The following is a 19,703-nucleotide window of genomic DNA, read 5'->3' as shown; positions in this document are numbered from 1 at the left end:
TGGACGTCCACCATGAACATCTTGTTCCCAAAAACACTTTCGGTGCTACTACTTGTCATCGACCGGTTTTGTCCACCTTTAAGGACGTCAGCATGCAGTGATTGATCGCAGCTGATCGGCTTCAGGTGTTCTGATGGACACCACAGAACACCTGCGTGACCATTTGAAACCATAAACTCCAGGTTCCTCCAAACCCATGCAGGAGCTCCATGGAGATCCTGGTCCATGTGACCCAGAGGGTGAAGAGTTGTCCACCTCCTCTAAATCAATACTTTAAATCAAATCAAACAAAGCCAAAGAGTGGATATCAGTCAGGGTTTAATGAGGGAGGGAAAGGGACTGTACTGCAGTACAGCGTGTACAGTACTGTGTACTGCAGTACACCGTGTACAGTACTGTGTACTGCAGTACACCGTGTACAGTACAAGTAGAAATACGTCAAGTGGTACGCAGAGGCTGGGAGAGAAATGCCTCATGGTTTGAGGCTGGAGATGAGATTTATTGATGAGGACGCCGACGGTGACGATGAAGAGCGGGAGACACACAAAGGGAGTGTGTGTGTGTGTGTGTGTGTGTGAGTGTGTGAGAGTGATTTACTGAAATTGTGATTTCCTGTGGGTGTGGTTGTGTGAAACTGTAGTGAAACTGATCTCATAAGATACTAGTGTGGTTGTGGTGTGTGTGTGTGTGTGTGTGTGTGTGTGGTTAACCTGTAAGGACACACACACACACACTGATGTGAGGTTTTGTTCAGGTTTCATGGAAACACAGCTGATGGCTGTTGGAGCAGCTGCGGACATGCTGAGTGTGTGTGTGTGTGTGTGTGTGTGTGTGTGTGTGTGTGTGTGTGTGTGTGTGTGTGTGTGTTAGGATAAAACACAAACCATTGTTATCTCTATGTCCAAACACAGGTGTTAGCAAGAACATGCTAGCAGATCCATGTGAGCTAGCAGGGTAATTCAACAGACTTACAATCTGAACCGTAACACACACACACACACACACACACGCACACACTCGACGTCCTCAGAAGTGTCCCTCACCTCAGGTGTGTGTGTGTTCATGTGTGTATCACGTTCAGATTGTGAGTCTGAATGACCCTGCTAGCTCCCATGTATCCGCTAACACCTGTGTTTGGACGCAGAGATAACAATGACAGTGTGTGTTTTATCCCATCACACACACACACACACACACACACACACACACACACACACACACGCTCGACGTCCTCAGGAAGCATCCGTCCGGTGACCCCGTGTTCGGCGTGTCACTCCCGGGCTTTGCTTTTCCAGACGGCCAGGTAGACCAGGACCAGGAAGGCGGCCATGGGCGCCAGCGTGAGGACCAGCACCAGCCCGTCGGGGGCGTCTTCCACCTCCTGGGAGCAGCGGCTGAAGAAGCCGGAGTGGATCTTCAGCAGGAAGTCCTGGCTGTCGGGGTTTGGATAGAAGCAGCCCGACAGCTGCGCCGCGCGCTCCAGGCAGAGGCTCAGGGTGTTGTATGGCCTGCAGGGGGCGCCAAAGGTCAAACATCTGGAGGCCCTGGAGCTCCTCATACTACTAATACTAATACTACTGCTCCTAGTACTACTACTACTACTGCTCCTAGTACTACTACGACTACTGCTACTACTGCTCCTAGTACTACTACTACTACTACTACTACTGCTACTACTGCTCCTAGTACTACTACTACTGCTCCTAGTACTACTACTACTACTGCTACTACTGCTCCTAGTACTACTACTACTGCTCCTAGTACTACTACTACTACTGCTACTACTGCTCCTAGTACTACTACTACTACTACTGCTCCTAGTACTACTACTACTACTGCTACTACTGCTCCTAGTACTACTACTACTACTGCTACTACTGCTCCTAGTACTACTACTACTAGTGCTACTACTGCTCCTAGTACTACTACGACTACAACTAGTGCTACTACAATAATGATTGTACTTATCATTTTAAATGATGTTATGTAAATGAATGAATACATGATTCGTGAATGTGTAGATGCTCCTCATACTACCACTACTACTACTACTACTTCTACTACTATTACTACAACTACTTCTACTACTACTATTACTACAACTACTACTATTACTATTACTACAACTACTACTACTATTACTATTACTACAACTACTACTACTATTACTACTACTACTACTATTACTACTACTATTACTACAACTACTACTACTACTACTATTACTACAACTACTACTACTACTAGGACTACTACTACTACCTCTACTACTACTACTACTACTACTACTACTACTCCGACTACTACTACTACTACTACAACTATTGCTACAACAACTACTACTACTACTACTACAAATACTACTACTACTCCGACTACTACTACAAATACTACTACTACTACTACTACTATTACTACTACTACTACTACTACTACTACTACCCCGACTCCTACTACTACTACGACTACTACTACTACTACTACTATGACTACTACTACTACTACTACTACTTCTACTACTATTCCGACTACCAGTACTACTACTACTACTACGACTACTACTACTACTACAATAATGATTGTACTTATCATATTATGGTGTAAATGATGTTATGTAAACAAATGAATACATGATTCATGGATGTGTAGGTGCTCCTCATACTACTTCTACTACTTCTACTGCTACTTCTACTGCTACTTCTACTTCTACTTCTACTACTACTGTGACTACTATGAGTACTACTGCAAGCACAAATAACTTCAAAAACAACTTGAGTTGTTGTTATTAAAGCATTGCTTTCTCTCTGACTCCTAAATAAACTAAATTTAATTCAATTACAACTACTGTCATTAATTGTACAACAGATACTACTACTACTACTGTTACTACTACTACTACTACCGACAATAATGCAAACAGACTTTTTTGTTATGATTGTTTTCTATTTCTATGCCCTGAAAAAACCCAAAGTAAATATTAAAAGACATCAGCTTGTACTACTGCGGTTACTACTATTATTATTACTTTGACACCTACAAATTCAGATCATGTTTTTAGAAGGTTTCTAGTCGTTGTTTTTGTGATATTTTCCCAGCTCACAAATAGACGAAAATGAATTACTGCTGGTACTACTTAAATAATTACTTCTACTAGTACTATGAGTAGTGCAAATATTTCTACTACTGCTACTACTATTACTTCTACTACTAATAAAAATAAAGATAATGATAATAATGACAATATCAAGAAATTCTTGATGTGACTATTGTCTAAAAATATAACAAATACATAAAAATAAAGATAAAATTTGGATAGCTACTACAACTATAACTGCTATGACAACAAGTACAACAAGTACAAATGATCTTTTTTAGAAATATTGGAGTTGTGTTTTTTTTCTCAACTCCTACAGTAACAAAATGAAATTGAATGACAGCTGGAACTACTTATATCATACTTCTACTACATGTGGTACTACTGATACTGCGACTGATACTACTTCTAACAATAATAAGGATAACAGATATTTTCTTCGGTGATTGTTTTCAAAGCGCCTTGAAAAAAACTAGATATTAAAAGACGGCAGCTATTATGATGACTATTATTACTTCTACTACGATTACTACTACTATATTATTACTATGACATCTACAAGTACAAATAATATTTTTAGAAAGATTCTAGTTGACATTATTTTTTACCAGCTCCTAAATAAACAAATGAAATTGGATTGCTGCTGGTACTACTTATATTACTATTACTACTACAACTACTACTACTATTAATAATAATAATAATAATAATAATAATAATAGAAAATTCTTGTTTTGTGTTTCGAAATCCTTAGAATAATAATCTAAATATTAAATATATAATATTAAAGACAACAGCTGCTACTACTACGACTGCTACTACGACTACTACTACTACTATTACTTCTTTTACTACTACAATGGGACGTACAAGTACAAATAATACTTTTTGGGAAGATTCTGGTTATTGTTATTGTTTTGTATTTCCCATTCCCAAATAAACAAAATATAATTGAATTACCTCTGGTACAACAGGTACTGTTAATAATGACAATAATAATTACAATAAGATTAAGAAGTTCTTGTGATTTTTGTCTATTTTTAAACTCCTAAAAAGTTTAAATAAATATTGAATGACAACAGCTAACAGCTAACAGCTAACACCGCAACTACTACGACTCCTACTAAAACTGCTACAGTGCATCCTTAACACAATTTCATGCCTTTTACAAAAATTTGTCTGCAGTGTGTGTGTGTGTGTGTGTGTGTGTGTGTGTGTGTGTGTGTGTGACCTTAACACGTCCTCCATTATGCACGGGTCCCTGATTCCCGACATGGCCTGGTGAAAATAGTGCCCACACTGGCCCTCAAACAAGTCCACCATGAACCCCCGGTGGCAACCAGAGGGAGGCAGCAAGTCCTGCTGCTCCTGGAAGTTCTCTGCCAGGAACGGAGGCCCCGGGGGGCCAAAACACTTCAGTCTGAGCATTCAAACAAACACTACCACTGCAACTAGTTGGTACGATGTAGTCCTGGAGGGAAACGAGAAGCTGCAGTTATACAATCATGGAAAGGCGGGGGGCTACGGGCACGGCTAGCTGGGACAGAAGGTGTGGCTAGTTGGGACAGTAGGTGTGGGTAGTTGGGACAGTAGGTGTGGCTAGTTGTGACAGTAGGTGTGGCTAGTTGGGACAGTGGGTGTGGGTAGTTGGGACAGTAGGTGTGGCTAGTTGTGACAGTAGGTGTGGCTAGTTGGGACAGTGGGTGTGGCTAGTTGTGACAGTAGGTGTGGCTAGTTGGGACAGTAGGTGTGGGTAGTTGGGACAGTGGGTGTGGGTAGTTGGGACAGTAGGTGTGGCTAGCTGGGACAGTAGGTGTGGCTAGTTGGGACAGTGGGTGTGGGTAGTTGGGACAGTAGGTGTGGCTAGTTGGGACAGTGGGTGTGGGTAGTTGGGACAGTAGGTGTGGCTAGTTGTGACAGTAGGTGTGGGTAGTTGGGACAGTGGGTGTGGGTAGTTGGGACAGTAGGTGTGGCTAGATGGGACAGAAGGTGTGGCTAGTTGGGACAGTAGGTGTGGCTAGATGGGACAGAAGGTGTGGCTAGTTGGGACAGTAGGTGTGGCTAGTTGTGACAGTGGGTGTGGGTAGTTGGGACAGTAGGTGTGGCTAGTTGTGACAGTAGGTGTGGCTAGTTGGGACAGTAGGTGTGGCTAGTTGTGACAGTAGGTGTGGCTAGTTGGGACAGTAGGTGTGGCTAGTTGTGACAGTAGGTGTGGCTAGTTGGGACAGTGGGTGTGGCTAGCTGGGACAGTAGGTGTGGCTAGTTGTGACAGTAGGTGTGGCTAGTTGGGACAGTGGGTGTGGCTAGTTGTGACAGTAGGTGTGGCTAGTTGGGACAGTAGGTGTGGGTAGTTGGGACAGTGGGTGTGGGTAGTTGGGACAGTAGGTGTGGCTAGCTGGGACAGTAGGTGTGGCTAGTTGGGACAGTGGGTGTGGGTAGTTGGGACAGTAGGTGTGGCTAGTTGGGACAGTGGGTGTGGGTAGTTGGGACAGTAGGTGTGGCTAGTTGTGACAGTAGGTGTGGGTAGTTGGGACAGTGGGTGTGGGTAGTTGGGACAGTAGGTGTGGCTAGATGGGACAGAAGGTGTGGCTAGTTGGGACAGTAGGTGTGGCTAGATGGGACAGAAGGTGTGGCTAGTTGGGACAGTAGGTGTGGCTAGTTGTGACAGTGGGTGTGGGTAGTTGGGACAGTAGGTGTGGCTAGTTGTGACAGTAGGTGTGGCTAGTTGGGACAGTAGGTGTGGCTAGTTGTGACAGTAGGTGTGGCTAGTTGGGACAGTGGGTGTGGGTAGTTGTGACAGAAGGTGTGGCTAGATGGGACAGAAGGTGTGGGTAGTTGGGACGGTAGGTGTGGCTTGATGGGACAGAAGGTGTGGGTAGTTGGGACGGTAGGTGTGGCTTGATGGGACAGAAGGTGTGGCTAGTTGGGACAGTAGGTGTGGCTAGTTGGGACAGTGGGTGTGGGTAGTTGGGACAGAAGGTGTGGCTAGTTGGGACAGTAGGTGTGGCTAGATGGGACAGAAGGTGTGGCTAGTTGGGACAGTGGGTGTGGGTAGTTGTGACAGTGGGTGTGGCTAGTTGTGACAGTGGGTGTGGCTAGCTGGGACAGTAGGTGTGGCTAGATGGGACAGAAGGTGTGGCTAGTTGGGACAGTAGGTGTGGCTAGATGGGACAGAAGGTGTGGCTAGTTGGGACAGTAGGTGTGGCTAGATGGGGCAGAAGGTGTGGCTAGTTGGGACAGTGGGTGTGGGTAGTTGGGACAGTAGGTGTGGCTAGCTGGGACAGTAGGTGTGGCTAGCTGGGACAGTAGGTGTGGCTAGTTGGGACAGTGGGCGGAGCTTGTCGGGGACAGTGGCGGTGGGAAGCCAGGAACGGTGTGTGGCTAGTCAAGAAAAATGGGTGTGGCTAGTTGGGACAGTAGATGGCGCTAGTTAGGGGGCACTGTGCGCACCGAGTTGAGGACAGTGGGTACGGCTAGTTGGAGCAGTGGTTGTGGCTAGTCTGGGTCAAAGGGTGTGGCTAGTTAGGGACGATGGGTGTGGCTACTTGGGATGATGGGTGAGGCTATTCAGAGACATTGGGTATGGCTAGTTGGGGTTAGCATCAGTACGATTTGGGTCCTGTTAGCACAGCTAGTTGGGGATGGTGGCCATGGCTAGTCAAGGACTGGCTATTTACTGAAAGTAGGAGTGGCTAGACATGAACAGCGTGTGTGTGTGTGTGTGTGTGTGTGTGTGTGTGTGCGTGTGTGTTTGCATTTCTGAGCCGTCTGCTAACACATGTCGCTAACAGCCAATGAAAAAAAAGAGGCGGAACTGTGGGCCAAAAAAAGTCAACACACACACACACACACACACACACACACACACACACACACACACAGTAGGGAAAGTGGCAGGCCGGAGAAAGGACCTGACTTGACACAGGAAACCAGATCCATTAGCAGCCATTTTTGTTTTTGTTGTTGTTCCTGGTCTTCCTGCTGCCGCGGCCGTGGAACCCACCATTGTCCTCGGTGGTGAGGTTCCCGCGCCGCTCCGTCTCCAACATCGCCGTCAGATTGAAAAGCGAGGAGCCGTTTTGCGACTTAGCGGCGCCTGCGGACAGAAGAACGGCCATTTTTCGGCGGGAGGGTTGGCGTCCCGGTCTACTAATGGCGTCTTGTGGCGTGGGAGGAAGCGGGGAATTGGAAATATTGGAAAATGGAAACCCAAGAAGATTGTACCTCCGCTGGACGCCACGGGAACGCTGAACGTCCGGTTCGCCGCCGCCGTCAGGTTTCTGTGCGAGGCCAAATCTGAAAAGAAAGATCCGAAGTCAAAGAGAAGATTAATCCCAATATTCACATTTATTATATTTAAAAATGGTTTGGAATTGCAAACACATTTTGTGTTTATAGCAACTCCATTTTTTTTTTTTTTTTTTTTTTTAAAAAAGGAAAAAGACCCAAAATTTTGCGGAAAAATTTGCAAGGATTTTCTAAAAATTGGGAGGGGAAAAACCAAATCTATAAATGTATAGGAAAAGAAAACGGTGAAATAGAATAAATACATCAATCAATGAAAATAAATAAATACCAACATGAATAAAAATCAATAAATATATCAACGCATTAATTTATTCGTTAATTAAGCATGTGAATTGAATAAATAGATGCCTAAATTCATAAATACACATATAAATCAATACATGAATCATCATATATATATATAGTTCAATTAACTGAACAAATTAAAGACATGAAATGAAAATAAAAGGAAAAAAAAAAGTTAATGAATAATAAATAAATAAACTGCCGTAATGGTTAAATCATGGCGAGAGAAAGCAAAATAAATAAATTGGTTAGTTAAATAAGTTTGAGATGTCACCTGGGCTGCAGGTCTGGTTCTCCGCCAGGTTCCCCCAGAACTCCAGACCTGAGAGCAACCGGGAAACAAAACAAAACAAAACAAAAACGTTTATTCAAATCTAGAAGATAAGAATAAAAACAAAAACAGCTGATGTCCAGAAAGTCCAGAAACGACAGCAGGTGTTCTGGAGGACGTACCGAGTGCCAGAGCGGCGAGCAGCAGGTGGAGGATCATGGCGTCCGAGGGTCCGACTGAGACCTCGAAGCTCCAAACCCCTGTGGAGAGGAGAAGGAAACCCTGCCCAGCTCTTGACCCTAATGATGCACCTCCTGTGCAGATAAGGAGCAGGAGCTCTGGAGATTTGGGGGAAAACACGAAGAAGGGCAGAACGCTGAGAGAAACATCAGGACGAGAAGCTTCCTGGGAGGAAGGGAAGGACTGGGAGGCCCAAACCAAGGAGGAAAGAAAACACTGAAGATCTCAACCAGCCGGGGGAGGGGCTACTCTGGGACAGCGGGTGTGGCTAGCTAGGGACGGTAGCTGGGGCTAGTTGGGGACAGTGAATGTGTCTAGTTGAGGCAGTGGGCGGGGCTAGTCGGGGACATTGGTGTGACTACCCAGGGGCAGTGGGCGGAGCTGGTCGTGGACAGGGGGTGCGGCTAGTCAGGGAAAGGGAATGTGGCTCGCTAGGGACAGTAGCTGGGGCTAGTTGGGGACAGGGAATGTGGCTGGTAAGGGACAGTAGGTTGGGCAAGTTCAGGACAGTGTGTGCAGCTAGTTGAGGAAAGCGGTTGTGACTAGTCAGGATCAGAGGGTGTGGCTAGTTAGGGCAGTGGGAGGAGCTAGTTGGGGACAGTGAATGTGGCTAGCTAGGGACAGCAGTTGGGGCAAGTTGGGAACACTTGGTGTGGCTAGTTGAGGACATTGGGTACGGCTAGCTGGGCCAGTGGCTGTGACTAGTCATGGACAGGGGGTGCAGCTAGTCAGGGAAAGGGAATGTGGCTAGTAAGGGACAGTAGGCGGGGCAAGTTTGGGACAGTGTGTGCAGATAGTTGAGGACAGGGGTTGTGACTAGTCAGGGTCAGAGGGTGTGGCTAGTTAGAGCAGTGGGAGGAGCTAGTTGGGTACAGTGAATGTGGCTAGCTAGGGACAGCAGTTGGGTCAAGTTGGGAACACTTGGTGTGGCTAGTAAAGGACATTGGGTACGGCAAGCTGGGACAGTGGCCATGACTAGTCAGGGTCAGAGGGTGTGGCTAGTCAGGGACAGTGGGTCTGGGTAGTTAGGGCAGTGGGAGGAACTAGCTAGGGACAGAGGTTAGGGCAAGTTGGGAACACTTGGTGTGGCTAGTTGAGGACATTAGGTACGGTTAGCTGGGCCAGTGGCTGTTACTATTCAGGGTCAGAGGGTGTGGCTAGTCAGGGACAGTAGGTCTGGCTAGTTGGGGTAGTGGGCGGGGCTAGTCAGGGACAGTGGGTGTGACTAGTAAGGGAAAGTGTATGTGGCTAGTGACAGCAAGTAGGTGGGGCTAGTTAGGGGCAGTGCATGCAGCTAGTTGGAGACGGTGGGCAAGGCTACTCAGAGACATCAGGTATGGCTAGTTGGGGATAGCGTCGGTGCGATTTGGGTCTTGTTAGCACAGCTAGTTGGGGAGAGTGGGCGCGGCTGGACCAGGCGGAACGCAGGAAGTGATGCCAGAAGACGACAGGAAGTAGCTGGGATTCCAAAACAAGGATAGAGGACGGAGGACGCTAACAAAGGCAAAGTGGACTACAGTAATGGAGGACAGAGCAAATGGCTAAGCTAACAACAATATTTTGCAGGAAATTCATTTTGGTAACAATCTGAACATTTATAACACAATCATAGACATGTGTAGCATATAATTAATATACAAATATATTTTCTTGTGCTCATAAAACCCTTATTTGGACCTTTTATATGAGAAAGTAATGAAATTAATTGTAACTCAGGTGTTACAGCATGATAGATTCAAGTTTTACGTAAATATACTTGTTTTTAAAGTTGATGAATAAAAAAACATATCTGTATATTAATGAAGCACTCGTCTTTCAATTACTAACTGAAATGAGAACATTAAACAATATGATTTAAATATATGTGCTTTATATCACATGAAAATGACTATTATTCTGATTTTTTTCATCATATATTTTTGATTAGATTTTAATTTTTTTTTTTTTTTTCGAGTTTATCATCATACTGTGCACAGTTGGTGCAGAAATGAGCAGATTAATGCTTTGTTACCATAGTTAAATAGTAATAACTCAGTAATAACTTGCCAGTCTCACTGTTCACGCCCTTTAGTGGTGAAGAAGAATCACCACACCCAGATCTTGCTTTTCTTAGCGCTCAAAATAAAAAGCAACAAATAAAAGATGAATGAATATTTTCCCCCCAAAATTTTTATTTTCTAACTTTTTTTTGCAAAAGTAGCCAGTAGTTTGTGGGACCACCTTTTACTTTTGGGGTACGTCTCTACCACCTTCGGACAACCACAGAGTGAAAATTGAGTCCGTTCTTCTTCGAGTCTCCTCTTCATCCTTCAGCTGGAGTTCAGTCAGAAGAGATGGAGAGCGCTGGTGAAGAGCATCTCCGCTGGATTTGGATCTGGAGCATTCAAACTCCTGGAAGTGTTTGGTTCTGGACATACCATGGTAGCCTAGGCTTAATATATGGGCTCGTTGTCCTGCTGGCAGGTGAACCTCCACCCAAGTCTCAAGTTTGGCCAAAAAGTTCAATTTTGGTCTCATTTGATCAGAGCACCTTCTTGCAGAGGTTTTCTTTGCCCCCCCACAGACGGCCCTTCGTCTAGTTTTCTTCAAACAATGACTCTCTTCTTCCACGAGAGCCAGATTTGTGCTGAGCAGAAGCAGAAGTTGTCCTAAGGACAGGTTCTTCCAGAGTCACCGCGAGCCTCTTGGCTGCAGCTCTAATCAGTGCTCTCCTTGCCTGAACCTGTAAGTTCAGGTGGAGGTCCGTGTCTCGGTAGCCTAGCAGTCGCACCAGGAGGTGTTCAAAGCTTGGGAGATCTTACCCTGCTTGAAACTTCCCAAATTGTCTGCCGCGTTCTTTGGACTTCAAGATGTTGCATGAGTCCCCGATTCTCTTGACAAACCTCTGCAAACCCCTGGTTGACCCTCTCCGGACAGAGGGGCAGAAGATGCTGAGATACTCAGCACCCACTCATCCACAAACCCTTGAAACCCCAACAACTCAGTCAAGCTCCTCTTTGCAGATTTGTCTTCCACCTTCACCACCTTGCAACCGCACACAGTAGTTGAGAAGCTGATAAACCACCCCCCACCCCATGCAGCTTCCTCACCAAGAGGTCACAGAGGTGGCTGAAAACATCTTCTTTGACACCTTCTTCACCTCCACTGCCTCACTACAAGGCGGCACCCACTCGCTCCTGCTCTTCAATATCTACCCAGATGACTAGAGTTCCACCCAGCTGGTGAGATTTGCTGATTTCACCATTCCCGTGCCCCTGAGGTCTGATAGGGTTCAGCGCTCCAGAAGCTCCTGCCTCGAGCTCAACGAGAAGGACTGAGGACATGGTAGTGACCTTCTCCAGCTCCGTCCAGGGGTAACAGAAACGGTGAAGAAGTACCCAGGCTTCTCCTCAAACACCGCTCAGAAAATATCATCAGTGTCCGCCGAGGTAGCTGAGGTCATTTGACGTGGACACTTCCACCCACTTCTTGACCTTCTCCTTCACCTTCTGGTGCCCTGCGGCCCTTGTGCAGATGGACAGATACCACGAGTCTTTTGCATACATGTGCAGTCCAAGTACACTTTTATTTACAAATGTTAGATCCTTTCTCCGATGCTAACGCTACTCCCTCCGATTGCCCCACAGGGGGGCAGATAAGGTGATTCTGATGAGGTCAACGTTCGATCGTCTACGATCATCAGATAACTTCTGAAGGCCCTGGGCTACAAGGGCGGGGCGGCACACTGTTCCGCAAAACACTTGTGTTCGTCAGAACAGGCATCCGAGCAGGATGCAGTGGTTTTGAAGCGCCTCGGGGCCGGAGGGGCTGTTCTGATTTGATTTTTTTCTCAGTTTCTTTATTAAAACACCCCGAGAAGAAACAACAACCCCAATCATTCGGGTTTTAGCTTTTATTGATTCTTTTGCTCTTTTTTTAAAGTTTGTATTTGTAGATTAGCCTGATTAGCCACACCAGGCCTCCTGAGATTCATATACTTATAAATATGTACTATATCAAATTACACTTGATCGTTTCGGATCAATTGGTTTATTGACTGAATCGTTCAGTTCGTTTTTCTTTTTTTTATTTTCTGCAGCAGCATCAAAAAATATACATCTATTACTAAATCTGTCAAAATACTTATATAAATGCATCCATAGCTTGAATAATAACCACTGATTTATCTATAACATCTATAGCTCTGTTGTAACTACATTAATAATAATTTGGAACTGAATCATTAATATTTGTAAATCTAAAATTCAATTAACCTCTATAACTATATATGTATATATATATATATATATATCCACAATTATATCTACAACATCTCTATAAGAATGTATTTATTAATTATCATGTATTAGCTATCTATATCTTTATATATCTGTATTCATGAATCTATACCTGCAACTATAAATTAATAATAACAATATTTAAATATGTATACGTAAATCCATCTGGAATAAAAGATGTAAATCTTTATCCAGATTTATAAATCTATATCTACACATCTGTGATTGTAGATCTATCAATTCTGAATATTTTTATTTATAAATCCATGTCGATACTTGGAAAATAAAAAGTGTTTAATTATATATTCACAACACTCATATATGTATCTATAAATGTGTCTGTATATATATATATATATATATAAACATAAATTCCAATTTTACACCTTGAAAATAAGACAGTTATCTACAATAATCAACAAAAAATTACTTTGTCACAGCAGCGCATCAATAACAATATCAATACATTGAAGCATAAATATAAATAGTCATTTGAAATGCTACTTTTCCATATCCTGTTTATCGTATTATTGTAACTTATAATATAGCATTTCTCAAAGACACCAGGATAACAATACTAAAGCTTTAAGTCTTAAACTACTACTTATTAATATAAGACAATAAGTAGAACAATAGAAAATAGAACAATGATCATGAAAGTCATGATGGTGATTATTACTAAACTATTGTGACGACAAATACTTATAATAATAATAATTATTATTACCATCATTATGATCATGATAAAGGGTGTATTTGCTTCCAGTCTTCTGAATGTCACGCCTTAGAAATGCTTAGTATTTATTTTAATACCATATTTCACTGTCCTTTCACCAATCATTCCCTGCACATTTCTTTTCATATTTTTATATTTCATATTCTCACGTATATATTGTACATAGTCTTTGCTCATTTAGTATCCAAACCTTTATTTGCATATTCCTCAATTAATATTATTATTATTATTATCAATGAAATTATCTGCCCCATAATTCTGCGGTGACAATTGAATTTCCCGGTGGTGGGACGAATACAGTCCATCTCAAAAGATGAAAATAGATTATTTCTTTTAAAATAATGAATAGTTTGATTGTGCCCGTGGCAGCAGGGGGCGCCGCGGGGCGGCGGGGCCGCAGGGCAGTGATTGGCTGCCGCCGGGGTAAAACAACCTGCAGCCGCTCATCTTTGCTGCATCGCCAACAGACTCACATCAAAAGATAAGCTGTGGATATTTTTGGGAAGAGCAGAAACCAAAGTACTGCTAAAGTAAGGCTTAGATCTCATGACTTCATCGAGCTAAATATTGACTTATGTCATATAAGAGAAATATCGGGAACATACTGACATTTATAGATATACGCATGTAGATATATATCTTAATTTTACACTTTCACGTGATATGAATTCTGCATCGGGTCAAACATTCAGTGAGTATAACCGAAGGGAGTAGATTTGGTTTCAAATATACTAACGCACACATCTATCGAAAATTTTTTTATATGTTTAGATCTATAATATCTATGATATATATATATCTATCATGTGTTTTATGTCTAAAGTATCTATAGGTATCGATTATAAGTATCCATATTCAGACAATATGTGTTTATCAATAATATTTATTATCTGCACATTGCTATGAAATATACGAATATGAATATATTCGTATATTTCGAATACCTATGATATACTTATACCTAAATAATAATATACCTAAAATACCTATAATATGAATATAGGTATATATGAATAAATATGAATATCAATATATATCTATAGCAATGGTACATGGATAATATCTAAAGCTTGTATCCATCATTTAGATATTATTTATATATTAAATATTAATTTAAAAAAATCTAGAATATGTAAATATCGATAAAACGTAGAATACGCATATTCCTACATTTAAATTAAGTATCAATTATGAATACCTTTAATCTGTATGTATATATATATATATATATGCATAATATATATATGTAGATATATATATTGTGTCTATGTTCTTCTCATTCTTTTTGCGTTCGATCGATCTTTATTTATTTTCGTTTATTTAATTAAAAAAAAAAAAAAACGAAAACTAAAAAAAAAAATAAATAAATAAACTCGCGATGAAGCGCGTGCAAGCTTAAAGCAGGCGTCATACCGGAAGTGGTAGCACTTCCGCCTCGAGATCTCAAAGTGCGCGTGCAGGGGAGAAGAAAACTCTTTAAAAAACGATCAATTTAAGAAAAATAATTCATACCATCAAAAATAAAATAAAATTAAAAATAGAGAGAGATAAATGCATTATTAGAATGATGAATATATACTTTAATGTCGTACTACAAATATACTAGTCGAGCACTCATATAAACTTCTTCTTCTATATACATTTAAATATGAATTCCAGTTTTACCTCGTTAAAATAAGACAATAAGATATATTTTATTGATCCCCATAGGGGAAATTACTTTGTCACAGCAGTGCATCAGTGACAATATCTATAAATTTAAGTATAAATATAAATAGTTATTTGAAATGTTATTTTGCCAAAACTGAATATCAGTTATTTCTAGATTTTAATTCATTGCGATCTTGATTTAAGATACAAAAGTGACGATAATAAGCGATAATTTACACATCGCCTTGTTATTGTAGCGTATTTCTGCTGCGTCTATCCCATAATATTACTTCGGTTTTCCTCTTATTTTATTGTATGTTTTCCTCTTTTGTTGGCGCCGTCCTCGAACATTCGCCCTGCGACGCCATTTTTATTTACGGCTTTTGTAGCATTACTACTACTACTACTATTATTATTATTATTATTATTATCATTATTATTATTATACCATGCCATCATCATTCCCGGGCCTATTGAAATAAAAGCCTCTCACACAGGACAAGCCTGAACACCTCCAGAAAAGCAAAAGCAGTTTTCACTTACCTGCTCTGGAGAAAAGCGCCTCACCATCTCCCTTGAATTCAGATAAAGAGTTAAGAGAAAGGTGGACGGCGTCGCGGCGAGGGGAGGCTCCCCTCCAGCCCAGACATGCCCTTCGCACGCGACACTGACTAAGACCTGGAACGTTAACCGACCCGCGGTTCGGCGTGGGTAACGCGTGGGCAACCCGCTGCCAGTCTTGTGTAGCCCGCCGCAGAAGATGAGTGTCGCCCAGTCACAGCGAGAGGCTGAGATGCGTCAGCAGAGGCTCCTGAAATTTCAGAAGCGTCCAAAACTAACTTAAAAGGGAAGAAAGTATCAAGCTAAATTAAATAGATCCAAAATGGCACCTGTTTCCCTGCAAACGGCGAAGACACGTCGTCCAAGGGTGCCCGTGGTATGCTAAGCTAAAGCTGGCTGCGCACTGTGGATGCTAAAAGTAGCGGCTAGTCATGTTACGGGAAGGATTGGCATGCGGAGGTTAGCCGCATTAGCTTTGTCATGCTATCCATATGCAAAAACCACTGTGGTATCTGCATGCGGGCAGCATCCTCAAAGAAGTTTGAGCAAATTAGAATATTAAAGTTAATCCAAGATGGCACCCAATTCAAACCGAATGCTAACTATGCAGTCCTAGCTTAGTAGCGCTGTTGATGTTAAAAGTAGCAGTTTGTCATGCTTTGGGAAGGTTTAGCATATGGATGTTGGACCCATTAGCTTCCTCTTACTAGCCAGCCTCGGACAGCATCCAATAGGGGCACAACGGGGGAAATTAAGGTTTTAGCGAAAAATAACGTCACTAAACAAATCCAAGAAGGCGCTAATTCCCCTCAGGCAACAAACTGTCCGAGAATGTCCACGGTATGTTGTGCTAACGCTGACGACGCAATTCTTACTCACTAAAAGTAGCGGCTAGTCGTGCTCTAGGATTGTTTAGCATATTAGATACATTAGCTTCGTCATGCTAATGTTTGTTTGCCATCCTTTCCCCCCAAAGGGATGCATTTCACCGATCTGGACGATGACTACGGTCACAACATCTCCCTCTGGAACATCAGCAACACCACCGACCTGGACTTTGGCTCCACCTCCGACTGGTGCGACGCCGGCGAGCAGGAGTTCACCATCAAAACGTTCCAGAGCTGCGTCTTCGTCCTGGTCTTCCTGCTGGGCGTCCTGGGGAACGGCCTGGTCATCGCGGCCTTCGTCCTCCACCGCCGGCGGAACATCCGCTCCTTGACGGACATCTTCCTGTTCCACCTGGCGCTGGCCGACCTCCTGCTGCTCCTCACGCTGCCCCTGCAGGTCGTCGACACCCACCTGGGCTGGATCTTCTCCGACCGGCTGTGCAAGGCGGCGCGCGCCTGCTACGCCGTCAACACCTACAGCGGGCTCCTGCTGCTGGCGTGCATTAGCGTCGACCGCTACCTGGTGGTGGTGCGACTGCAAGAGATGGTCCCGCTGCGCCGCCGGATGCTAAGAGCCGGGAAGCTAGCCGCCGCGGGGATTTGGTTCTCGGCGGCGCTGCTCAGCCTCCCGGAGATCCTCTTCTCCGGCGTGACGGGCTCCGGCGCCGACGCCTATTGCGGCATGCTGTTGAGCGGGAACGTCAAAATGGCGGCCAACGGCACGGTCATCGGCGTCTTCTGCGCGTCCGTCCTGGTGATGGCGGCGTGCTACTCCCTGATCGCCCGCACCATCAGCAAGGGAGACGGTGCGCCTCTGGGGCGGCAGAAGCACCGGAGGCGCACCTTGAAGCTGATGGTGGCGCTGGTGGCGGCCTTCCTGCTCTTCCAGCTGCCCTACACCGTGATGCTCTCCCAGAAAATGGCGGGTCAGTTCTGCGGGCCGCTGCTGGAGTACGTGACGTGCACGCTGGCGTACGCGCGATGCTGCCTCAACCCCGTCCTCTACGCCCTGATGGGCATCCACTTCAGGAACGATGTGGTGAAGATAATCAAGGACTGCGGTTGCAGCTGCCGCCACGCCCCCAATTCTCCAGACTCGTGGAAGAGCTGCCCGATGACGGCTGGGAGAGGCTCCAGCAGCTGCACACACTGAGAGGATCAACAAATGAATGAATGAACATGTACCGTAATTTCCGGACTATTGAGCAAACCTCAATATTAGCCGCACCGGCTAGCTTAGCGCAGGGGTCGGCAACCCGTAACACCCAAAGAGCCATTTGGACCCGGTTTCCTCGGAAAAGAAAACACTGGGAGCCGCAGTTACTTTTTGACGTCTGAAATAAAGGTACCTCTGTATATATTGCTTTTTATTACCTTTACACTTTGTATAAACAACTGTGTAGCGTGTTGCTTCTGAAATTCACAAAGTATTACAGAGAATATTACATTTATTTACGTAATGAGCTCATTTTGAGCTTTGGGCTTTCAGAGCGTGTAGCGGAGCCTTGACCTGAATTTTAGAAATAAATCGGGAAAAAAATCACTGTGTCAGTAAACAATAGAAAATAAATATTTGCAACATATCTTCATAAATATTTATTTGACCTGGTTTATGGGACTTCTGCTCCTGAACTTCTGCGCACAGCATCTGCAAATTGGGACTTTACCGGCCGGCGGGTATACCGGCTTCCGCCAGTGTGACGTTATTTTGAGCGGCGAAAAATAATAAATATAATTTTATTTAATATTTCAAGATCACAATAATCTTCCAACTTAGAACTAAAAGTCAAAAAAAGGAATTAACACGAATGAAATATACTTCAATTAAATATTTATAATTTACTTTCCCAAGACACTCGGAGCCGCGGTGTAAAGATGGAAGAGCCGCGGGTTGCCGACCGCTGGACTAGCCGATCGCTATCTTTAGCTTCCTCCTGCGCACCGTCAAAGTCGTCTTCTTCGGTGTCGGAGTTGAACGGACTCAGAATTTCCCGGTCATTTCATCGGTCTGATGTGACAAGGATAAATGTTTTAGCAGCGTGAAGCTCATTAGCGTCCCCCCCACCCAAAAAAGTCCATATATTAGCCGTGTTGTTGTTTGCGTGAAAAAAGTTGCGGCTTATCGTCCGGAAATTACGGTATTTTCTCAGTCTGAATATCTGTTAGTATTGAAAAATTAATTCCTGTTTTCTTCTACGTATACACATTTTATTTAAGCCGCCATACTTGACACTCAGGACAGCTTTAAAAGAAAAATAAAATAATTCATTCCCGCCCGTCCGCCTCTTTTCCCCGGTGCAGGCGCTCGGAAATAGCTTTAGCACAGCGTTAGCCTCTTTGTTAGCGTCTTTTCACTATGCTCACTATGTTCGAACACTTCACATCCTGTTTTTAACGTTTTTTGTGAGTCACTTTGGATAAAAGCATCTGCCAAATGTAATGTAATGTAATGTTGTCAGCAGAGGCTAGCGGCTAACGCAAGCCCTCCTTACATACTGGAGTACAAGTGTAGTACAACTGTACCATCGCAGTGAAATGTACTTCATTCATGGAAAATACACACTTTTGGAGTTTTTCTTGTGTATTTTTCCTCTGTGAGTAATTTGTTTTGTCGTGTTTGTGGGCAACACGAGTCAGATCAACGCCTCAAAGCATGAAAGGTGTGTGATTGACAGGTGGCGCCTCCGGGTTAAACCCCGCCTCTCGCCCCAAATCGACAGCTGATTGGATCAGAGGGAAAGTCAATGAATAAATAAAAATCAATTTTTTGAGAAATAAAAACCTGAGCTTGTTCTGAGATTCCTTGGGATGAGTCATCAGCTCCACCAACTTCTAGAAGGCGTCAGTCACTGCAAGGAACTTTCTGGACGTTGACCTACATTTTGGGGGGAAGTAGGCACCGTGATAAAAATGGCGTTTCCCAACCGTCAGATGACGACTTGGGGTGAAGCAACCGGTTCCTGCTCGCCTCGTAAACATAGAAGATGATGGATCATAAGATGAGGATAGAATTTGAAAATACACACATCGCGAGAAGTCAAGTAATAACAATAACAAGTAAAAACAAAAAAAAAATCAACAAAGAAATTCAAAATTTGGTGGAAATGAAGCTGTAATTTAATTGCAAATGTGTTACAAAAGAAGTTACTCTCGTCCTTAAATCAATTATCAATAATATTGCCAGAGTAAGTTGATATGATGTGATATATATCATGTATTATTATATAATATTATTTGATATGATATTTTCTTTTGATTTATTTTGTACTTTTTTTTATTTATTGGCTCATTATTCTTGTGGCGCTGCGTTTTATCCAACTGTCCCCTCGGGCAAAAATGTAGGGGTTCTTATTATTTCTTGATTTGTTTAAAATAAACATATAAAATAATAAAA

General features: G+C 43.3%; 2 protein-coding genes across 2 annotated transcripts; one reads left to right on the top strand and one right to left on the bottom strand.

The window, feature by feature from the left end:
- Positions 1–302: 302 nt before the first annotated feature.
- LOC147215482 (receptor activity-modifying protein 3) lies at positions 303–8,393 on the bottom strand. Its single transcript, XM_086140034.1, has 6 exons — positions 8,141–8,393; positions 7,962–8,009; positions 7,319–7,390; positions 7,098–7,190; positions 4,326–4,473; positions 303–1,508 (listed from the first exon to the last, which is right to left on the bottom strand). The coding sequence occupies exons 1-6, from the start codon at positions 8,175–8,177 to the stop codon at positions 1,271–1,273; spliced, it is 636 nt and encodes a 211-aa protein (XP_085996160.1). The 5' UTR covers positions 8,178–8,393; the 3' UTR covers positions 303–1,270.
- An 8,007-nt stretch (positions 8,394–16,400) lies between these two features.
- ccr10 (chemokine (C-C motif) receptor 10) lies at positions 16,401–17,462 on the top strand. The gene has a single exon (XM_086139513.1). It carries the CDS (start codon positions 16,401–16,403, stop codon positions 17,460–17,462), a length of 1,062 nt encoding a protein of 353 aa, XP_085995639.1.
- The last annotated feature ends 2,241 nt before the right edge of the window (positions 17,463–19,703 follow it).

The sequence above is a fragment of the Fistularia commersonii genome, chromosome 32 (genome assembly GCF_037954325.1).
Source record: "Fistularia commersonii isolate RoL2024-O1a breed Wild chromosome 32, RoL_Fcom_v1.0, whole genome shotgun sequence".
Lineage (NCBI taxonomy): Eukaryota > Metazoa > Chordata > Actinopteri > Syngnathiformes > Fistulariidae > Fistularia > Fistularia commersonii.
The sequence above is the reverse complement of the archived record's forward strand: the minus strand, read 5'-3'. Positions and strand labels throughout refer to the sequence as shown.